Source organism: Cyanistes caeruleus, chromosome 21 (assembly GCF_971803275.1).
Source record: "Cyanistes caeruleus chromosome 21, bCyaCae1.hap1.1, whole genome shotgun sequence".
In the NCBI taxonomy this organism is placed as follows: Eukaryota; Metazoa; Chordata; class Aves; order Passeriformes; family Paridae; genus Cyanistes; species Cyanistes caeruleus.
In genome coordinates this window covers 6,757,536-6,775,244 of record NC_141721.1, presented here as the reverse complement: position 1 = coordinate 6,775,244, position 17,709 = coordinate 6,757,536, and the positions used below count along the sequence as shown (strand labels likewise).

General features: G+C 48.4%; 1 protein-coding gene across 1 annotated transcript in view; it reads right to left on the bottom strand.

Moving 5' to 3' along the window:
• NXN (nucleoredoxin) overlaps nucleotides 1-17,709 on the bottom strand; it is a 46,732-nt gene that overhangs the window by 11,116 nt on the left and 17,907 nt on the right. Inside the window, exons 2-4 of the mRNA XM_086859718.1 lie at nucleotides 2,308-2,425; nucleotides 807-940; nucleotides 372-472 (exon numbers count right to left, since the gene is read on the bottom strand). Coding sequence (XP_086715844.1) covers nucleotides 372-472; nucleotides 807-940; nucleotides 2,308-2,425 — 353 coding nt within the window. The remainder of the gene's footprint in view (nucleotides 1-371; nucleotides 473-806; nucleotides 941-2,307; nucleotides 2,426-17,709) is intronic.

The window sequence follows — 17,709 nt, the reverse complement described above, 5'->3', positions numbered from 1 at the left end:
GAACAGGGCATGGCCTGCAGAGCCCTCCACTTGCCAGTCTCTTTCTCATAAAAACCTGGCCTGCAAAGCCCTTTATCCCTCCCACCAAAACCCATCAGCTGGGAGAGTTAGACCAAATTTAAAGCTCTCAGTCCTTCATGAAGAAGTCCACAGTGTATTTCTCCCCTGTAAAATATTTCAAATTCTCCAGGGCATCTGAATGGTGACAGCAGCAGCTTGAGCATCCTTCAGACCCCAGAGCCACAAGACACAAAGTGAAGCACAGACCTGCTCTTGCACTTCCTCACAGGGCTGAGGGAAAGGACTCAGGCAGCCTTTCTGATACCAGAGCCAACCTGCTCTGCCTGCACAGGGTGTCAGTGCTGCCTCACCTGTCTGCACTAACAAAGAGGATCTCAAACTTCTGGCCTGCCTCCTTGATTTTCCGGTAGGACTCCACCAGCACCCTCGTGAGGCTTCGGCATGGCGGGCACTGCAAAACACAAGCACAAGGAGGACATTGTCTCCTCCTCAGGACCAGACCCACACCCAGCAGGGCCAGGTGACCCAGTGACCATGAAATGGTGTGACCTCATCTTTGCTGCAGTGCCTGAACGTGGCTGGGGTTTATGGTCTGTAGAGTTACCAACAAGACCTGTTCCATTTTTGAAATCTGACCACTATCCCCCTTACAGGGCCAGCTGAGGATGACGGGCCAATGCAATGCTGATAATCAAAGAATCTTAAATTCTTTATCACCAACCAGCCTGGGGTTTTTACTCTCCATGAGCCCACTCCAACTGCTCTGCACAGCAGCTCCTACTCACCCAGTGTGCCGAGAAATAGACTCCGACATGAGAGCCCTCCAAGGCACTGCTGTCCAGTGTCTGCCCATTGTTCCTTAGCAGAGGCCCAGCAACAACTTCACTGAAGGGTTTTGGCCCCCAGGGGAACTCCAGACCTGGGGAGGGGTCGGGATAGGGGTGGAAAGACACAAGACAGTAACATGTGCATGCAGCTTTTACAGTTTCAGAAAATTCCACTAGAAAAAACATCCCATCTTCAGGATACAGGGGATCCTGTCTGAGGAACCTTCCTGGGGTTTATTCCCATGCAAGGAGGATGCAGAACACCTCAGCTGTCAGGCACCACCACACCCCTGCCTTGAGGTGAGGAAGCCAAGCTCTGCACTGCAGCTAGGGTCAGCTCTTTGTCCCAGGCAGGCTGCACCCAAGCCACAGCACCTTCAGCTTGGCAAAGCCTGCTCTGGTTTTGCGCCTGATGAGGCATCTTTTCCTTATCAACAGTGTTTACTTTAGCAAGAGAGGGCAAGGTGGTACATGCTCAGGAATGCAGTCAGAATCTGTCCTTTATGCTGGTACTAATCATATATTTTTACCCATATCCATACATGGCTTTATTTATAAACCTTAGGTATATATGTAAAAGATGGTATTTTATATCCATATATCTCTATATATATCTTACACTAACCCTCTGCACCCCAAAGCAAGCTGTGTGTGTACACACAAACATGCTCTGAATCATCTGCTGCCAGCTCCCAGAGCAGCCAATACATGTGTTCAGCCAGAGAGGAGGAAACATCACAGATGGCTCAGGCCACAACATGTTCCTGCTGTACAGCTCCTGCCACTGAATTAAAGACTCTGTCAGTATTTACTGCACCACGAAACAATGAGCCAGTAATAAAAGAAATGGATGGACAACGACAGCAGATGACTGATGGGTCTGCAGGGTCTGTGAGTAAGGGCACATTTGGTGGTTTTTTTTCTTTCCAATTTGGCTCATATGGGTTTTTCCAAATTGCAGGAAGATAGATTTAACACCAACTCCCAGCACAGCAAACCTCAGCAAGGAAGAATAGTAACGTTTTTCTGTTTAATTTCTAAATAATGGGAAATGCATTAACCTGAGTGTGATGTCAGTGATAAAAATCCCACTCAGTATTCTGGAAGGATTCTGCTCCCAAGTTATGGAAGGTCTGGGCCCTCAGTCTGTCTGTCCATGTGCCTCCATTAGGGAAAAATCCAACCTTCGTGTTTCAGTTAGCCTAACCTTTTCCTCATTAGCACTCCAGACAAAAATCCTGGAGGGAAATTCTTTGTTCTTTTCAGTAAGCAAAACCAAAACACAAGATCTGGCAGGAATGATGCAGAAAATTTTATGCCGAAAATAGCACAGTGCTTTGAATAGTTAAGTACAACAATAGTTCTTTGTTCCCACTCCCCCAGGCCATTCCAAATGAACTGAGATGAAAAGGCAGCTGTGTGTCCATGTTTCTGTGGCACAGAGGACTCCAGGTCTTACCTTCAGGGTCATCTCGGATGACCAGGAGGCCGTTCCTGCAAACCACCTTCCCAGTGGAGGCATCGATAAATATTAGGGAAGGAATGTTGGAGACTCTGTACTTGTTCCACAGCTTCAGCTGCAAAAGAGATTGGAATGGGAGATAAGGAAGGTAGACTTGGCTGTGTGAAGAGGAAGATTTTGGAGCATTAGCATCTTTCAGAGCAGAGGTCAGAGGTGAGCAGAGAAACAGAGCTGGTGCTTCAGGGATGAGTGTGAAGGAATGTGAGAGCTGCTGGGCCAGCTCCCAGAGAGACCCTCACCACCACCACCATCCCCTCAAGATCTCAGGTGAGACCCCTGTGTGTCTCACACCTGCTGTGGGCTTGCTCATGAGCACAGGCAAAGCTTCTCCTCCTCCTGCTTTTACCTCTTTGCAAGTAAAATGTGGATAATATTTGCCATGCTTTGAGCTCTTTGTTTAGAAGACGTGGTAAGCACAAATACTTTCAATGCCACTGCTCTGAAGCAATTTGTAATGCTTCCCTGGCTGTTTCCTCCCCTCCCACTTCCATGTTCATTAAACAAACCAGCAACCCCTGCCAAGACACTGCTAGGCTGAGCACAAAGGCCAACACACAAAAAAATTACTCTTCTGCAACTGGGGCTTCCCGGGTTTGTTCCCAGGAGCTGATTAAGGGCTTTGACATCAGCCTGGAAGCCCAGCTCATCCATCCTGCACTGCCAGCTTTGAAGGCTGATGGTCACATTTTGGGCATCCCAGTCTGGATGGGCCCGTCTGCTATGTTTCACAGTGAGCTCAGCTCTGCACATTGGTGACAGAGCCCTCTGGGTGTCACACACTCGTGGGCTCATGTTCCCCAGGATACACCTCTGGCACAGGATAATTTAGAGCTTAACTCATGCACAGAAGCTGGCTGGGATGAGGAGAGGAACAGGAGCACAACTGCTGCTGGCAGAGCCATTCTCCCCACCATGCACGGAGGAGCTGCTGCCATCACCTCATTTTCCTTACATTTCTCCAAGTATTTCAACCCAAACTGCCCAGTGGTGAATTATCAAACTCTCAAACAAAAGCCAAACCATAACCAAGAGTCAAATGGGGAAGGAAATCTCCACCTTCCCTAACATCAAGCTGTGCTCTGCAAAGCCCCTCAGGCTCTGTGTGTTTACAACATACTCCAGTTTGGAGAATAAAAGTCTGACACTGGAGAAGCACAGAAGGGGCCCACCAGTGTCAGCCAGTATGAGAGCCAGAGAAACCATCACAAAATGTGCTGCTCCTTCCACCAGTACCTCACAGAGAAACTGCACCCTCGTGTTCCCAGAGGAAGAACTCTTCAGACTGCTGCCCCTGGCCTGCAAAGAGAGGCAATCCCATTTCCCGAGATGGGAATGATCTGGGGATGTAGAGAAAGGTTTTGTGTCCTACCCACCAACCTTCCATTTCCAGCAGACATATTAATGGATTCACAAACCAAATGGCTTTGGGCATGAAAATAATAAAGAAACCGTACTCAGTGCAAACCAGCCCCCTCACAATGACGGTGTTCAAACCACAGAAGGTAAAATCCACTTCTGTGAAGTTTAAAGGGTGGGGGAAAGCCCTTTATAAGGATCACAAGCATTTAACAGGGTGCTGCAAACAATAAGGAAATTACAACTAGCAATCGGATCGTTCTCTTTAAATAGTTGCTTACATTACACTTCATTTTTGCCAAGTCCTTTGTATACAGAAGCAGCTCCCCCGGGGCATCACGGTGGGTCCTGGCAGTTTTGCTTGGCTGGGGAAGCAGCAGGGTCTGCACTTTGGAGCCAAGAGGCTGCATGGACTGGCTGTGCTCAGAGGGATGGGGCTGGAACACCCAGATAAGGGGATAACAGCAAACCAAACCTGCTCAAAGCACATGCAGCGTGGCATGGCTGGCTCCAGGCAGTCTACGAGCTCCAGCACATGTGGCAGCTTTTGCCAACAGCTGGTTCTGGGTCTTCTCAGGATGTGTACACCAGGCCCCACTGGACCCAAACTGCAGGCACTGCTCTTGGCTTCCTAGACATCGATGGCACAGGCAGCATACAAATCATACACTCTGCTCCCATGAAATCAGGAGTTGCCACTTCTCACTCATCAGTCAGAGTCCATAGGAGAATGTCTCAAGCATGCATGAAGCCAGGTGTGTGTCAAAAGGGTCAAAAAGCATCAAGAGGTCAATGTGACACCTGTTGCTGCTGGGGGAGCATGTCCATCACTGAGCTCTGAAAACGTGAACCTAAGAAACATCATATCATGCTCAGTTACACCGTGGGTGAATGAGGAAAAAGCAATTCAAATGGAAAGGTTTTATCCTGCACCTGTGCAAAAGCTCCCAGACACAACCCACCAGGCCCAGGTAACACCAAACAAAGTTTCAGAGCCTCATATGGGCTGAGCAGCATTTCCTATTTGTAACAGATTTGCTGCCCAGGTTATCACTGAAACACATCACACAACACCAATGAACAAACACAACAACTGCATATAAACCCACTGGAACTGGATTGTCATTTGAAGCCTACTATAAAAGCCTTGAATTGGAAGTTAGCAGTCTCGATGCATTAACCATATTAATTCTACCCAGGAATGTGCTTTTTAAAGTGGGAGCAGTTTGGTTTGATGACTCCCCTGTGCGCCAGGAAAGCTGATGGGGAATGAGAAAAGCACGTGCTGCAGGAGGAGTGCCAGGATCTACCACAATTCCCACCAGCCTGGCCCTCATCAGCCAAACTCCAGCCTTTCCAGAGCCTGTCAGACATTTGGGAGGAAGCCTGATGGCTCCTTTTACTGCAGGTCTGACCTGAAAGAGTAGAACCTTGATAGGAAATGGGCTGGTTCATTCTAGCCAAGCTGAAGACAGCTCCCTACGGGATTCCCACGCTGTGCCACTATTTTGCACCTAAACTACAGCTTCCAGCAAGGACATCTGATCTCCACCTAAAACCACTGGATGACCCAACCTGTCTTGTGGCAAACCATTGTGCTAGTTAGCTTTTCTCAGGGTAAAATGCCAAGGATTTGCCTATGTGAAGGTTCTGCAAAGGGGACAAGCTCAGCTTACACCCACTGGTTGTGGTCCATGCAGAAAGGGAAATCCAGGAGAAAAAAGGCATCCCTGGTATGGGTACCTGCACAACCACACACCTCACAAAGGATTCTGTGTCAGGCTGGGTGTGGGATGCAGAAAGCAAATTACAACTTGCTGTGAGACCACAGGCTGATGGGATGATAGCTCAGGCAGCAGGGCAGAGTGCTGCCTCAGCAACTCTGAAAAGCTGTTTTTCCCGCTGTGAAGAGATGACACAGAAATAACATACTCCACACACTCTAAGGATTTGATCATCCATTTAAAGAGGGGATCTCTGCTCCGCTTCCCAACAGCTGTTGCAAATCTGTGGGATCAAGCCAAAGCTAACACAGATGTGAAAATAATCTGCGGACTATTCAGCCAGAAAGCAGCTGATCCTCTTGCAGTGCCCTTCGCTCCTGGTTCAGGCCTGCTACAGTCACTGCTCACCCCAGGACACCCAATGGAGAAGGAGTGAGGAAATACAGCCCCTCACAAGACTCTGTGCAGGCTGAGCAGCCTTACAGAAACTTCCCTGGCTCCTCTGCAGGTGGTTTAGAGCAGCTGTCCAGTGGAAAAAACAGAGTCACCAGATTCCTCTGGTAACTTTATCCCTGCACAAAAGCATCACCACGATGTCCTGGAAACCACAAACTCCGTGGGCTCCCTCCATGACTCCATGCACAGCCAGCTGTGAGAGGCTTTCAGAGATCACTCATGATCTGAGAGGTGAGGTGATCCCCAGACATCAACCATGCAGCAGCACAAGGCTGCTCTCCCCACCACTGCTGGCTCCCCTCATCCTGATGACTGGGAATTCCTGGCTGAGAGGCTGGGGAGACGTTTGCAGACAGCCACAGCAATTTTTCCAGATAAAGGTGTCAGATGAGAGGTCTCCCCAGCAGCCCACGGCTGTTTCTGCACAGGGCTGGCACCAGGCCAGGGCGGATGAAATCCCCTCCTGCTCCACTCATTCTGGTGGGGAAGGGATCCCCCACTTCCAACAGCTGCTGGGTGCTATTTTTGGTTCTGCTGATTGATTTATCAGTCCTGGTCGCGTTCACTCGCTCACATAAATCCTGAGCTGCAGCGGTGAATGCTGGCAGAGATAAAGCACAACTGCCTGCAGCACACTGAGCCCTGACTGCTGGGAAAGTGGTCCTCCCACCCTCCTTGGGGGCTGCATTTCTCTGCTGTTGTGTGAAACAGGACCATGAAAGCTCTCATGCTTCCCTCTTCCATAGCTTACGGAGCTGACTCTGCCCAGGGATACAGAGGCAGGCATGGTCTCTACTCATCTTGCATCCCACACCTCCACCCAACCAACGAGAGAAGACAAAGCCAGTTTAAATACTCAAAGGCAGCAATAAATGAACATATTCCTGCTGTGGATAGGTGTTGCTTTGTACTAAAGCAAATGTAAAGCCATTTTTGTAAAAATTGACTCTTAGAGGCAATACCCCCAAAGCTCTGGTAAATTCTGGTGAGGCACTGGAAAGATCCCACCTTCCAACAGCCCCACGAGTGACCATATGAGAGCACAGAGGGGTTTCCATTACAGCATGGGCTCAGCTCTTGCTGGTCTCTCACTCAAGAGCCACAGGCTGAAACATGAAGTCTGTCTGAGGAACACACGAGCAGCACTCAGGTGGAAAAGTGCCCTTGGTCCAGAGCTGCAGGGACCAGCAGAACTCAATGCCCAGCTCTGTCTCACAGAGCAGCTCCAGGCTGAGGTAGCCATGGTCATTCCCAGTGCTCCAGCACCCCTCTCTCACTGTCAGCATTAAACTACAGCTTTTACATTGTGCCTTAAAGGGTTTACAAGCACCAGGGGCCACCCAGGCTCTGCAGACAACAGGCTGCTCCCTCTCCCTGTCGATTCAAATCTAGTTCATGCCTGTCCTTGCAATTCAAGCTCAGCTTGGGCAAAAGCTCCTCTTCCAGCCCTCCCTCACTGCTTCTTTTCCTTCGTGCATCAGGGAAGCCCCTGAGCAGAAGGGGAACACAGGGAGGGAACAACACACAGCCAAGTAGTGGGGGGAGACCAGATGGTGCATGCCAAGGTCTGACCCCATGACACGGAGGAGATCGAGCGAGGCTTGGGATAAATTAATGTCCATTGTGCTGCTGCTTCTCTCTGAAAGCAAATCAAAATCTAATTACAAAATACAATGGTGAGAGAGATGTCTGCTCCGGGAACGTTAATGAGCTGAGAAGGGAGGATTTGGAAGTGTAATAAACAAGATTGATGTGAACAGCTGAGACGGACAGTGCAGGGCACACACGGACCCCATCATTCCCCTCCATGTGCACGCTGCCTGCAATGGCTGAAAGCCCAGTTAAAACCAATCTCAGCACCAATTTCCCCTGGCACTCACAGCCTGGCAGCACCTGCTGTGGACATTCCAGCAATACGACTCAGTGCAAGCAAAAATCTAAAAAAATCAACCCAAAAGTTCTGCTTGTCACTTCCAACCTCTCCTCGCTGCAGCTCTGTGGTGGGAGACTGGCACAGCACGATCCAGCTGGTGGCTGCCCACATCACCCCACAGCTGCTGGGGGGACAAGGGGGATCCTGGGCTTTTGTTCCTCCTGATCAGGGAACACAGCAGCCGCAGGTTTGGAGGCAAAGGGGAAGGAAATCCTCTCCGTGAGTTTCTGGCACAGCGGCTGAGGGCTGCTCTTTGTTCCCCTGAGGAGCTCCTCAGCCAAAGACCTGGGATGAGGGATCTGGGCCAGCCCAACCTCATGTCCTGGCGTTTCTTCCCATCTTCTTCCCTCAGCACCCTGTTTCCCCAATGCTGGCTGTTACTCTTTGCAATTTCCCAGGCTGTGCCATCCCAGGCACTGTGAGCTGAGTGTTTTACCTGAGGACAGGGCAGCATGTGGCTGGCTCCGAGCACAAGCTGCCTCCTCTCCCCCTGACACACACCCAGGCTGACAGGCTGGATCCTCCGCAGCCCACATCTGATAGGAAAACATTTAATTTGAGCAGAGCTGAAGAGCAGTTAACATGATGTATGGAGAGCAAAGCCCCAGGGCCCGCAGCAGACACGAGCTAGCCCGGTTGTTTTACATGTGCAGGTTTCAAAGGGGTGCTGCGATGGCAGCTTGATTTGATCTCAGGATCAGGAGGAAGCAGCATTTGACTAAACATACAGATAACAAAACAGGCAGGAAATCAAGCAGGGAGGATGCCACCAGACAGGCTGCTCTATCAACACTATGAGGATGCTTTTCATAAATATTTTTTTTTTCAAGTGTTTCTCACATTGTATTCAATAGCCAAAGATGATGCAGAATTTAAAGATGCAGGATTGTACCCAGGACTAGGAAATATGTCTCCATGTATTTCAAATAAATGGGGTTTTTTTCCTCTATGTCCACATCTTGTTTCACCTCTTAAAACGGGGCTTGCACATGAGCAAGGTATTTAATAAACATTTTTTCTTTCTGCAAATACACAAAAAGCAGTGAGAGCAGCGGGAGTTAAAAGTGTATGTGGGAAAAATTTAAGATGTGTAGAAGTGTATCATCCATGGCCCCAATAAATTATGCCCCCAAATGACTAATGCTGAGTAAGAAATAGCTATGTAAACACAAAGGCGATAAGAAAAAATAATAATTTCTGTCTCTCTATGGGAAAGGGATATTTTTCCATCAGTTTATAGGAAAGACAAGGGGTGGGATGGGAGTCTGGGATGTTGAATTGGAGTTCAGGGTCTCCCTTGGTCCCATGTCTCATCTGTCACTGGAAGTGGGACAGCTGCCAGAACATGGGTTTCCTACCCACTGCCTTTGCTGCTACTGTTCACTTGAGTGCTGGCAGTAATCTCAAGGTCAAACACCTTGCAATCCCGGATCATTAAGAAACAAACACTTCTGAAAAGCCTTGAGTTTAGACAGAGTTCCCACCAAACACAAAAGCCTTTTAAATCAGCAGGGAAATCGGGATTTGGTTTTTTGTTTTGTTTTGTTTAATGCACACAATGAGGTATTAGTGGGGTTTCTGTTTTGTTTTCAGTGGTTAATCCGAGAGGGAACCTTACACAATCAGACCAACAAAATCCTGGAAAACAATGGAGTATTTGTTACCACCGTCACACACCCTGGGGAGTGAGGGCTCCAGGAATTCGAAGCCAGGAGCCTCCCAAACAGTGACAAGCCAGCACCAGGACATCCCCCAGACCAGCTACACAAAAGATTCCTGTAAAATTATCAAGAGATCTCAAATATCCTCTTGTGCCCACTGCTGCTGAGGTACACACTGGGTGGATGGGAAATTTGCTTTTGAAATGCAATAGCTCATCCATCTCATCACTGTGATGCTTCCTTACAAAAACCTCCACTCAACACAGCCCTCACATCACTGCAAACACTCAGACTGTTCAAAAGCAGCCACTTTTCTCCAGCTGACCTCAGGAGAGGGTGCACTGGTTGGTCTGGTCCTCCCTACATCTGCATCCATCTCGGTGTCTCAGAGCAGACAGCATTGAATCTCATCTGGCAGCACTCCTGGTTTGCAAGCCAAGGAGGATTTTCATGCAAAGGTTACACAGCTGCAGAGCTACAAAGGCCACAACCACAGCCCTGGCTGCGGGGGCAGCTCTGGGCTTTGCATGCAACAGGCTCCGCACACAGCTCGGGAGGGCGGCACAGCTCAAGGGATTCGCTCTGTAACCACAGATCAAAATTTGCCAGCAACTAACCAGAGCCAGGTGCTCTCCAGATCCAGCTGGAAAGAGCAAGCCCTGCCAGGGACAGCTCTGAGTTATCCTGCTCCTCCTCAGCTCTTGGGGTGGAAGGGATCCCACAGCCTGTGCTGACCCAGAGCTGCTACAGCACTCATGGGGACCTCTCCTTTGGAGCCCCAAGTCCATCCTGATGATGATGATGATGTGTTTTCAACGCCTCTGTGTCCTCCTGTCACACTTCACCAGCATAGCTGAGCCCCAGAGCCACGCTGGCCTGAGCCAGCACTGGGTGCCCTGCAGGGAAGAGCATCCAAGTGGGGTGTGACATGGGCAGGACAGATGTAACACAGGCTGCTGGAAAATGCTCTCCAGCTGAGCACTTCTCTCCCTCCTGCTCCCCAAACTAACAGTGCTGGAAATGTAAACCTGCCCCAACCAATGATCTCTAAATGGGAAAATGCCACTGAGAGTCCCACATTTGCAATTAATCACCAGGACACATTAAAAACCAGGGCAGAACAAAGCTGCCCCGAGCTCAGACACACCAACACCTCAACTGCAGCACAAACCAGCAGGTCAGAAGTTGGAGAAGCCTTTTCTTCACCCACTCCTTTTGCAGAGCAGCTTTTCCATCCCACTGTGCTCCAGCAAAGCTGGGGAACAGGGAAGGGAGGGACAGGGGAAAGAGCAGAGTCCTGGCGTGGGCTGGGCACAAAGGAAGGGGAGGGACAACCAGTGTGGGGTCAGTAGAAAAGGCTGAGGGGTTTATCACACACACATGGTGGGCCAGGTGCAGGGCAAGAATGGGAACCTGATCCATCCCTGAAATCAGCGCTGAGCCACAGGAGGCTCCCAGCTCCAGAGCCATCGACCGGGGAGGAATGGGACAGCAGCCTGCAATTCCCTCTTCTTCATTTTAAGGCATTGTGCAACAGCCAAACCAATAAGGAAGATGAGCACAAACACTGAAAAATCAGTAGCAAGGTCAAAAGCTCCACTGATTAAAGTCAGAAAATACACTTTCCCAAAGAGCCAAGAGCCTGTAGTCAGCATATGGATGATGGCAGGACACTGGTGAGAGAGCCTTGGCCACCACGTCCCTCCTGCCACCACAAACAGGCACAGACAGTCCTGGAGAAACAAGGAGCTGCTGCCAGGAACTGATGAAACATGAATCCCACGGGGGTGTTCAAAATGTCAGATAAGATGCAGAGTATTAATTCCCTCTGCTGACAGCCAGCCCCAGCTGGAGGGGGAGGCTCGGAGACCGCAGGATTCAGAGAGCCAAGGATACCTGGCACCAGCTCTGCCACTGAGTCTCTGAGTGAAGAGCAAAGCAGGAGGTGACACAGAGGGTTGGGTGGCAGGAGGGCTTCCTCATGTTTTTGGTGAGAAGGGAGATGCTGTACAAAAGAAAAAGCAAATTGTGTGTTCTTTTACAAGATGTTGAAACTTCTGTGCGCTGGCAGCGAATCTCCTCAGATGGGGCTGTATTTCAACTGTTACTATATTCAGTTTGTAAAATGCTCTGGGATGATAAAAATCACTACAGAAACAGTAAAACCATTTCCAGGAAATAGATTCACAGAGTTGGAGAAAGCCTGGTGTTTTTACAAGAGCTTCAACTATAGAAAGACCAAAGTTAAGCAGGAAGTTTTGCTTCCTTGTCTTTTCAGCAATAAAAAGGAGCTGCACTGGGGTTTATTTGATTCTGCAACATACAAAACCACCATCAGTTGTTTCCTCAGAGAGCAGCCTGACTTGAGATTGACAGAAAACACCCCTCAAGTCATGTGGAGTTGAAGGCTTTCTGCCTTAGTCAAGCTCTGGATTTGTCTGCTTGCATTCTTGCTTTATCCCTCTTGTTTTCCATGATTATTGAATTGTCCAGAAGATGATTCCAGGGTAGGTAAACCCATGGTGCAAGAACAGAGATTTTATCCAGGAAAAGCACTGTGGGAGCACAGTCTATCTTCCCATCCCCACTCCAGCCTCAGGGCTAGGAAGCAACATGTCTGGAGTTGGATGAGCCACAGGAAACGCAAGCAGATCATCCACTTGTGTCCAAGTGACTTTTTCCAAGGATCTGCCATGAAGCTTCAGGCTCAGTCACCCCTTCCCCACCCCTGGGGGTCAGCACTGATTGAATGCAGCCACGAGTCAAACTCCAACACACTCATCTCGTTTGGCAGCCCTGCAGTTCCGCTGTGAGCTCCGAGCTTTTCCCCTCCTCTCCCTCTCCCTCCTCTTGTTCAATTATCTTGCTTCATCTTTATTCTGTTTCCAGGAACACTTAGCAACAGGCTCTTGCAATCAGCCACCGGCAGGCAGGATCTGAGGAGGAGACTGCAGTTGCGATGACCTTTTGCTACACTCATGCAAATTTTAAAGAAAGTATGTGAACAATTTGCCTTTTAAGTATCCTCTGCTTACATTCACCGGGAGTTAATTCTCCTTCTCTCCTTAAGAGGCATCAGAAACACCAGATTTTCTGATTTTACACTAATGAGAACAAAACCCGCGGCTTAATTCTGGCTTACTTTGTGGGATTTTTTTTCTGTATCTCACACTGTGAGCAGAACCTGAGGGGTGAAAATTAACATGTGACACCTACCCTGGCCCACACCTCAGGTCTGCTCAGGCAGCACATGCTCCTGTCAGCTGAAGCCAAGTGTGGATTCAGGGTTCAGCCCAGCAGCCAAACCTGTCCTGAGAGGGACAAGATGCTGTTGCTCCTCTTGGTGAGCAGCTTTCATTGATCACCATCAGAGACTTTCATCCCAGGACAGCCCCAGGGTGTGCCAGGAGCCAGACATTGCCTCAGCCTCCCAAGGAACCGCAGCTTCTGTGATCTCCAGAATTAAAGCTCATCTGCCAAGGCAGCAGATAAAGACTGGGACAGTGGTTCAGAAGTCTCATTCCCATGGGACTCCTGGAATGCTCCTGACAAATCCAGGGACTTTGGCAAGTGACATCCTCCAAAAGCAACACACACCAAACACCACAGGGCTCTGGGAGGGCAACACTGATGCTGGGTGGATGGAAATGGGTAAATCATTAGCCTAGGTTTGGAAAACCACAGCAACAAACTCACAGCAGCTCTTTTTACAGCCACCCCAATGGGTGCTGGCAGAGGAGAACAGGCAGCAGCCTTGATTTTCATCAGATTTAAATCAAATCCCCAAAGCTTTCCAGCACTTTCTCCATCACTCAGTAATTTTCCCACATACACAAACAAGTTTGGAGACAATCCAAAGCGCACACCAAGACAGCCAGTGCAGCTTGCAGGGCACAGGGGCATTACTGCATTTAAGTATTTTCCCCTTAAAACAAATATTCTGTGTTTGGAATAAAAAATCCTGTATTTCTTGCAGTGGCTAGAAGCTGAAGGGAGGGAATGGGTGAATACCCAGGTACCAATGCAGCCAGCTCACCTCCTGATTTCTGAGTTGTGTTCAAAACCAGGGAAAGAATTTGCAGGGCCCTGATCTGGGACACAAACAAAACAAAACCCCATCACAGATCTTTGATACTTCAAATGATCTTATAAAGTGCAATCTACTTTTTTATTTCCCTTTAAAAAATGAAAAGTCTAAATAAGCACGTCATTGATGTGATTGCTGAGAACAGCATCTGGAACATCAATCTCTGCCTGAGAGTGCAGAAGCTGCAGGAGAGCTCAAAGCAGCCAAGGCTGCCCTTGAACCAGATGCTGCTCGCTCTTACAGAAACGCCTGTGGATCTGTGTGAAAATGATTAAACAAAATTGCTCCCTCTTTTTTCAACTTCAGAACTCAAATCTGTTTTCTCTTAGAGGGCAGATGCTCATTACATATCCCACAGTACATCAAAGGGCAGGAAAAGAAGGAAGGCAGCCACCCTGCCATGAACCAGTGTCCAGGGTCCCGCCTCACCACCACCTCTCCTCCCCAAACCCTTGGCTTGGGGTACAGAGGACAGAGGGTAAAAATGCCACTTCAAGCTTTGGTCCCCATTTGGTGACAGCATGAAAGATGCCAACCAGTGGCTGTCTGTTCCAGCAGCAGCAAACAGCAGCCATGTGTTTTGTAGGCAATTCTCTTGGGGCTTCAAAAACTCCAGCTACTGCAGCACCTTGGGGAGCCCCAAAACTTGGTTATTTCTCCAATATTCCTCCCCCATCGGTGCTTGAGCATCCAGAGCAGAACATAAGGGACCATCAGTCTGGTCCCAGACCTGTAACCCCCATCAAGATCCAACCAGCATCTTCTTCAGATGCTTATTAACAAAATGAAAACATCCAGAGAGCATTGCAGAAGGTGCCAGTGGCCTCCCAATCACCCACGAGAGGTTTAGCAGGATGTGACCTTAGGGGCACCAAACCCTGTGCATTTAATGCCACACCTGGTTCAAAGCCCTGTGCTCAGAGGTGAAAGGCAAGTGACCGATGGGAAGCCTCATTCCCAGAGCCCTTCTCGTTTATTTTAGTTCAAAGACCTCAGAAAACTCAAGGCAATCACTCAGCAGCTCGGATACTTAAGGAGGAGTGTGGGGAAGTGCTCCTGGGAAGCAGGAAGCACAAAGTCAGCTTCATCCAAGATCCAAGAGAGAGGAGTCACAGCCAGGCTCTTACTTAACAGCTTCTTCCAGGCAATCCACTGCCTCATCCGTCTTAATCTTTGACCACCGAGAGATGAAAACAATTTATCCTCATTCCCTGCTCTTACTGAGAGGTTACAAGAAATTAAACTAAACCAAAGATCAATGTTATATCCCTTCTCAGACAAACTCTGCCTGACCTGGACTTTCTCAGCATCCTTTTATCTAGAGGAGTGTTTTGGCTAAAGCTTTGCAGAGGAAAGCCATGTGAGCGAGCCAGTTAAAAACCTGGTGCTTTCATGTTTATACAGCCAGCTAAGCAGCACACTACAAAGGCTTTTATTCCAAGTTTCCCCTGACAAGCCAGCATCGATAAATTATATAATCTCCCAGGAATTATGATGCACATGAGGAAAAAAACCTCCAATTCCCTAGGTAAGAACTAAGAGCTCAGAAACTGAGAACTGAAGGAAAAGTCTGTACAAAAATCATCCCAAGATTAAGAGGATTTTTTTTGTACTAAAAAGAGACAGCAAAACCAGCTGCAGATGCAGAAACACTCCTTCCCCCATGGCTACCAAGAGCTCACCGAGTCCACAGCTGAAGACAGAAATACCTCAAAGGTCTCTCTTCTCCCAGATATCCCTATTTCCAGAAAAACCAATCTGAAACAAGCCCCTGTGTTTGACAAGCAGTGCAAATGGCTACAAGCACGAGAAGAGATGAGCTTCCCAGTGTGTGAGCAATGAATCATAGAACAGAATCATGGAATATCCTGAGCTGGAAGGGACCCACTAGGATCATCAAAGCTGCTGTCAATGGGGTGCATCCAAGTACAGCCCAAGTTCCCAGGTTGCATTAGGGTTCACACACTGACCGTGCACTGAGCTGTGTTGGTTTTACATGCTGTGTGTGCAAGAGCCAAGAAAAATCCATCTTCAATGTCATAACAAACCCTAAGGTAAACACAAAGGCAAGGCCATGCATATTATTCAGTTAAACAGGCACATAAAGGAGAAGGCAGCCCTGGCCATGTGTTTGCTCCTGATTTTTGTTGTTTCTCAGTAAGCACACACAGAAATGGGCCACGTGAAGTCCTGCATGAAGCAGATGCTCTCTTCTCCAAGAACAAACCTGCTGCTCCTAATAAAAACCTATAGTTTTGCAAAAGAAAGCTGCACTCCACAGTCTTTGCACTGCTCTCCCCCACCACTGAGTGAGAAAGGAGCACACCTTGGCCCCCTTGTTGGGCAGCTGGGATAAGCACCCAAACCCAGGGAATTCCCAAACTCGGAGAAACCAAACCAGAGCCAGCCAGTCTGTAAGGCTGCAACCCCACAGAAACGTTTTGTCTTCAAGTTATGAAGTTTATGGCGTTTGCTCTGCACATTATAAACTGTACACCAAAGGAAGGGGGGTCTGAGTGTCCAGGTGCCCAGCCAGGCCAGGAAGTAGCCAAAGGAAGAGGTCCACCTGCACAGAACCTTCTACAGTAGCTCTAACACAGCTGGATTGAGTCTTCTGTGCTTCCTCCAGGAAGGCTGAGCTGCTCCTCCCTCCACTGGGCAGAGCTGAAGCCTGACACTTTAAATTCTGGGCACAGAATTGGCGGCACTTTGGATTACTGACAACTTCAAAAGGATGAGAAAAGCCCTTCTCGGGTAAGCTCTTGCTGCTCAGTTTGCTGAAGGGCATCGGTACAGCCTGAGCCAGCAGCTTTGCTGAACATTTCCAGACTCTGTCTGGCAGCCTGGCACCCAGCCTGCTCCTCCTTTTCTGTGCCAAAAGGGACACCAGGATAAGCAGGACCCGCGTTGGTTACGGCAGTTCCAAAGCCAAGGGGAAAGGATGAACAACTTCTACACGGAAGATGCTTCCACAGACTGTACAAAATTAATGTTTTTCAACTCTGTGCTTGCTTATGAGAGATTTAAAGCTCCAAAGCCAGGCTGTTTGTAAAAATAAATAAATAAATAAGCAAGAGTCCCAGCTTCTGTTCCGAATCCCAGGGAATCAGCAGGTGGCAGATGGTTAAAGCCAGAACAAGGCTATTTCAGATCTGCAAGCTGAAATATCCCCCTCTATAACCCCTGCAGATCTACAGGAGGGCCACAGGGAAGATTTAGCAAGTGCAGCTTCAGGTTGTTGTGGTTATCTTTTAGCCCATTCAAAGGAATATTACAATGTATTCCCCAAGGGAATCCATAAATAGCAAAGGATTCTGCTTTAATCCCCTATCTACTCCTTTCTGGATAATATGGCATTTGAACAAGCACTGCCAAAACACAGATTTATGGCAAAGCTGAGTTTGCATGGCCAACACATGCTCTAAAAGCTCAGGATTCCAAGGAATAAATAATGTCTCCCCTAAGACATAGATGCTCTTCAGTTATGGAAACTTCATGCAGGTACAAAGCTGTTTGCAGGATTTCTGCTTCCCTCTCCCATAGCAGGCAAAAGACAAGTTTATACTGATTTTTCCCAACACCAGAATCAACTGTTCTCACTGGGTGTTCTTGCTGATACCACCACCACACAGTCACTTCCCATTTCTTTACTAATACTTTATAATATCTATCAGCTATTACTTATCCAACTGGCTTCAAACTTCTTTTCAGTCAGTGACCAACATCAAAGGGAAAAGAACTAAGAAAACTGCAGACTAAAGGAACTATAAAAAGTACAGCTGATGAGTGCTACAGTTTTACTGCTTCACTGGAGACACCAGGGAGCTGTGTGTTCTTAGAAGTTCCTCAGTGAATGGTGTATTAAAAAAACAAAACAAAACAAACAAACAAAAAAACCCCAAATAACAGCAACTTTGCAGACAACTCAGTGCTACTGCAACTACATTTTGTAATGGAAATACTGAAAAGCACCTGGACAACAGAGCCAGCGTAACACACATGTATGGCTGTGAGGGGCTGACCACAGCAGAACCGGTGGAGGCAGAGAATTCAGCACCAAATGCAAGCAAATATATTTTGCCTACCTGAAAAGTCAAGGCAGTGAAGACACATCCACTCCCC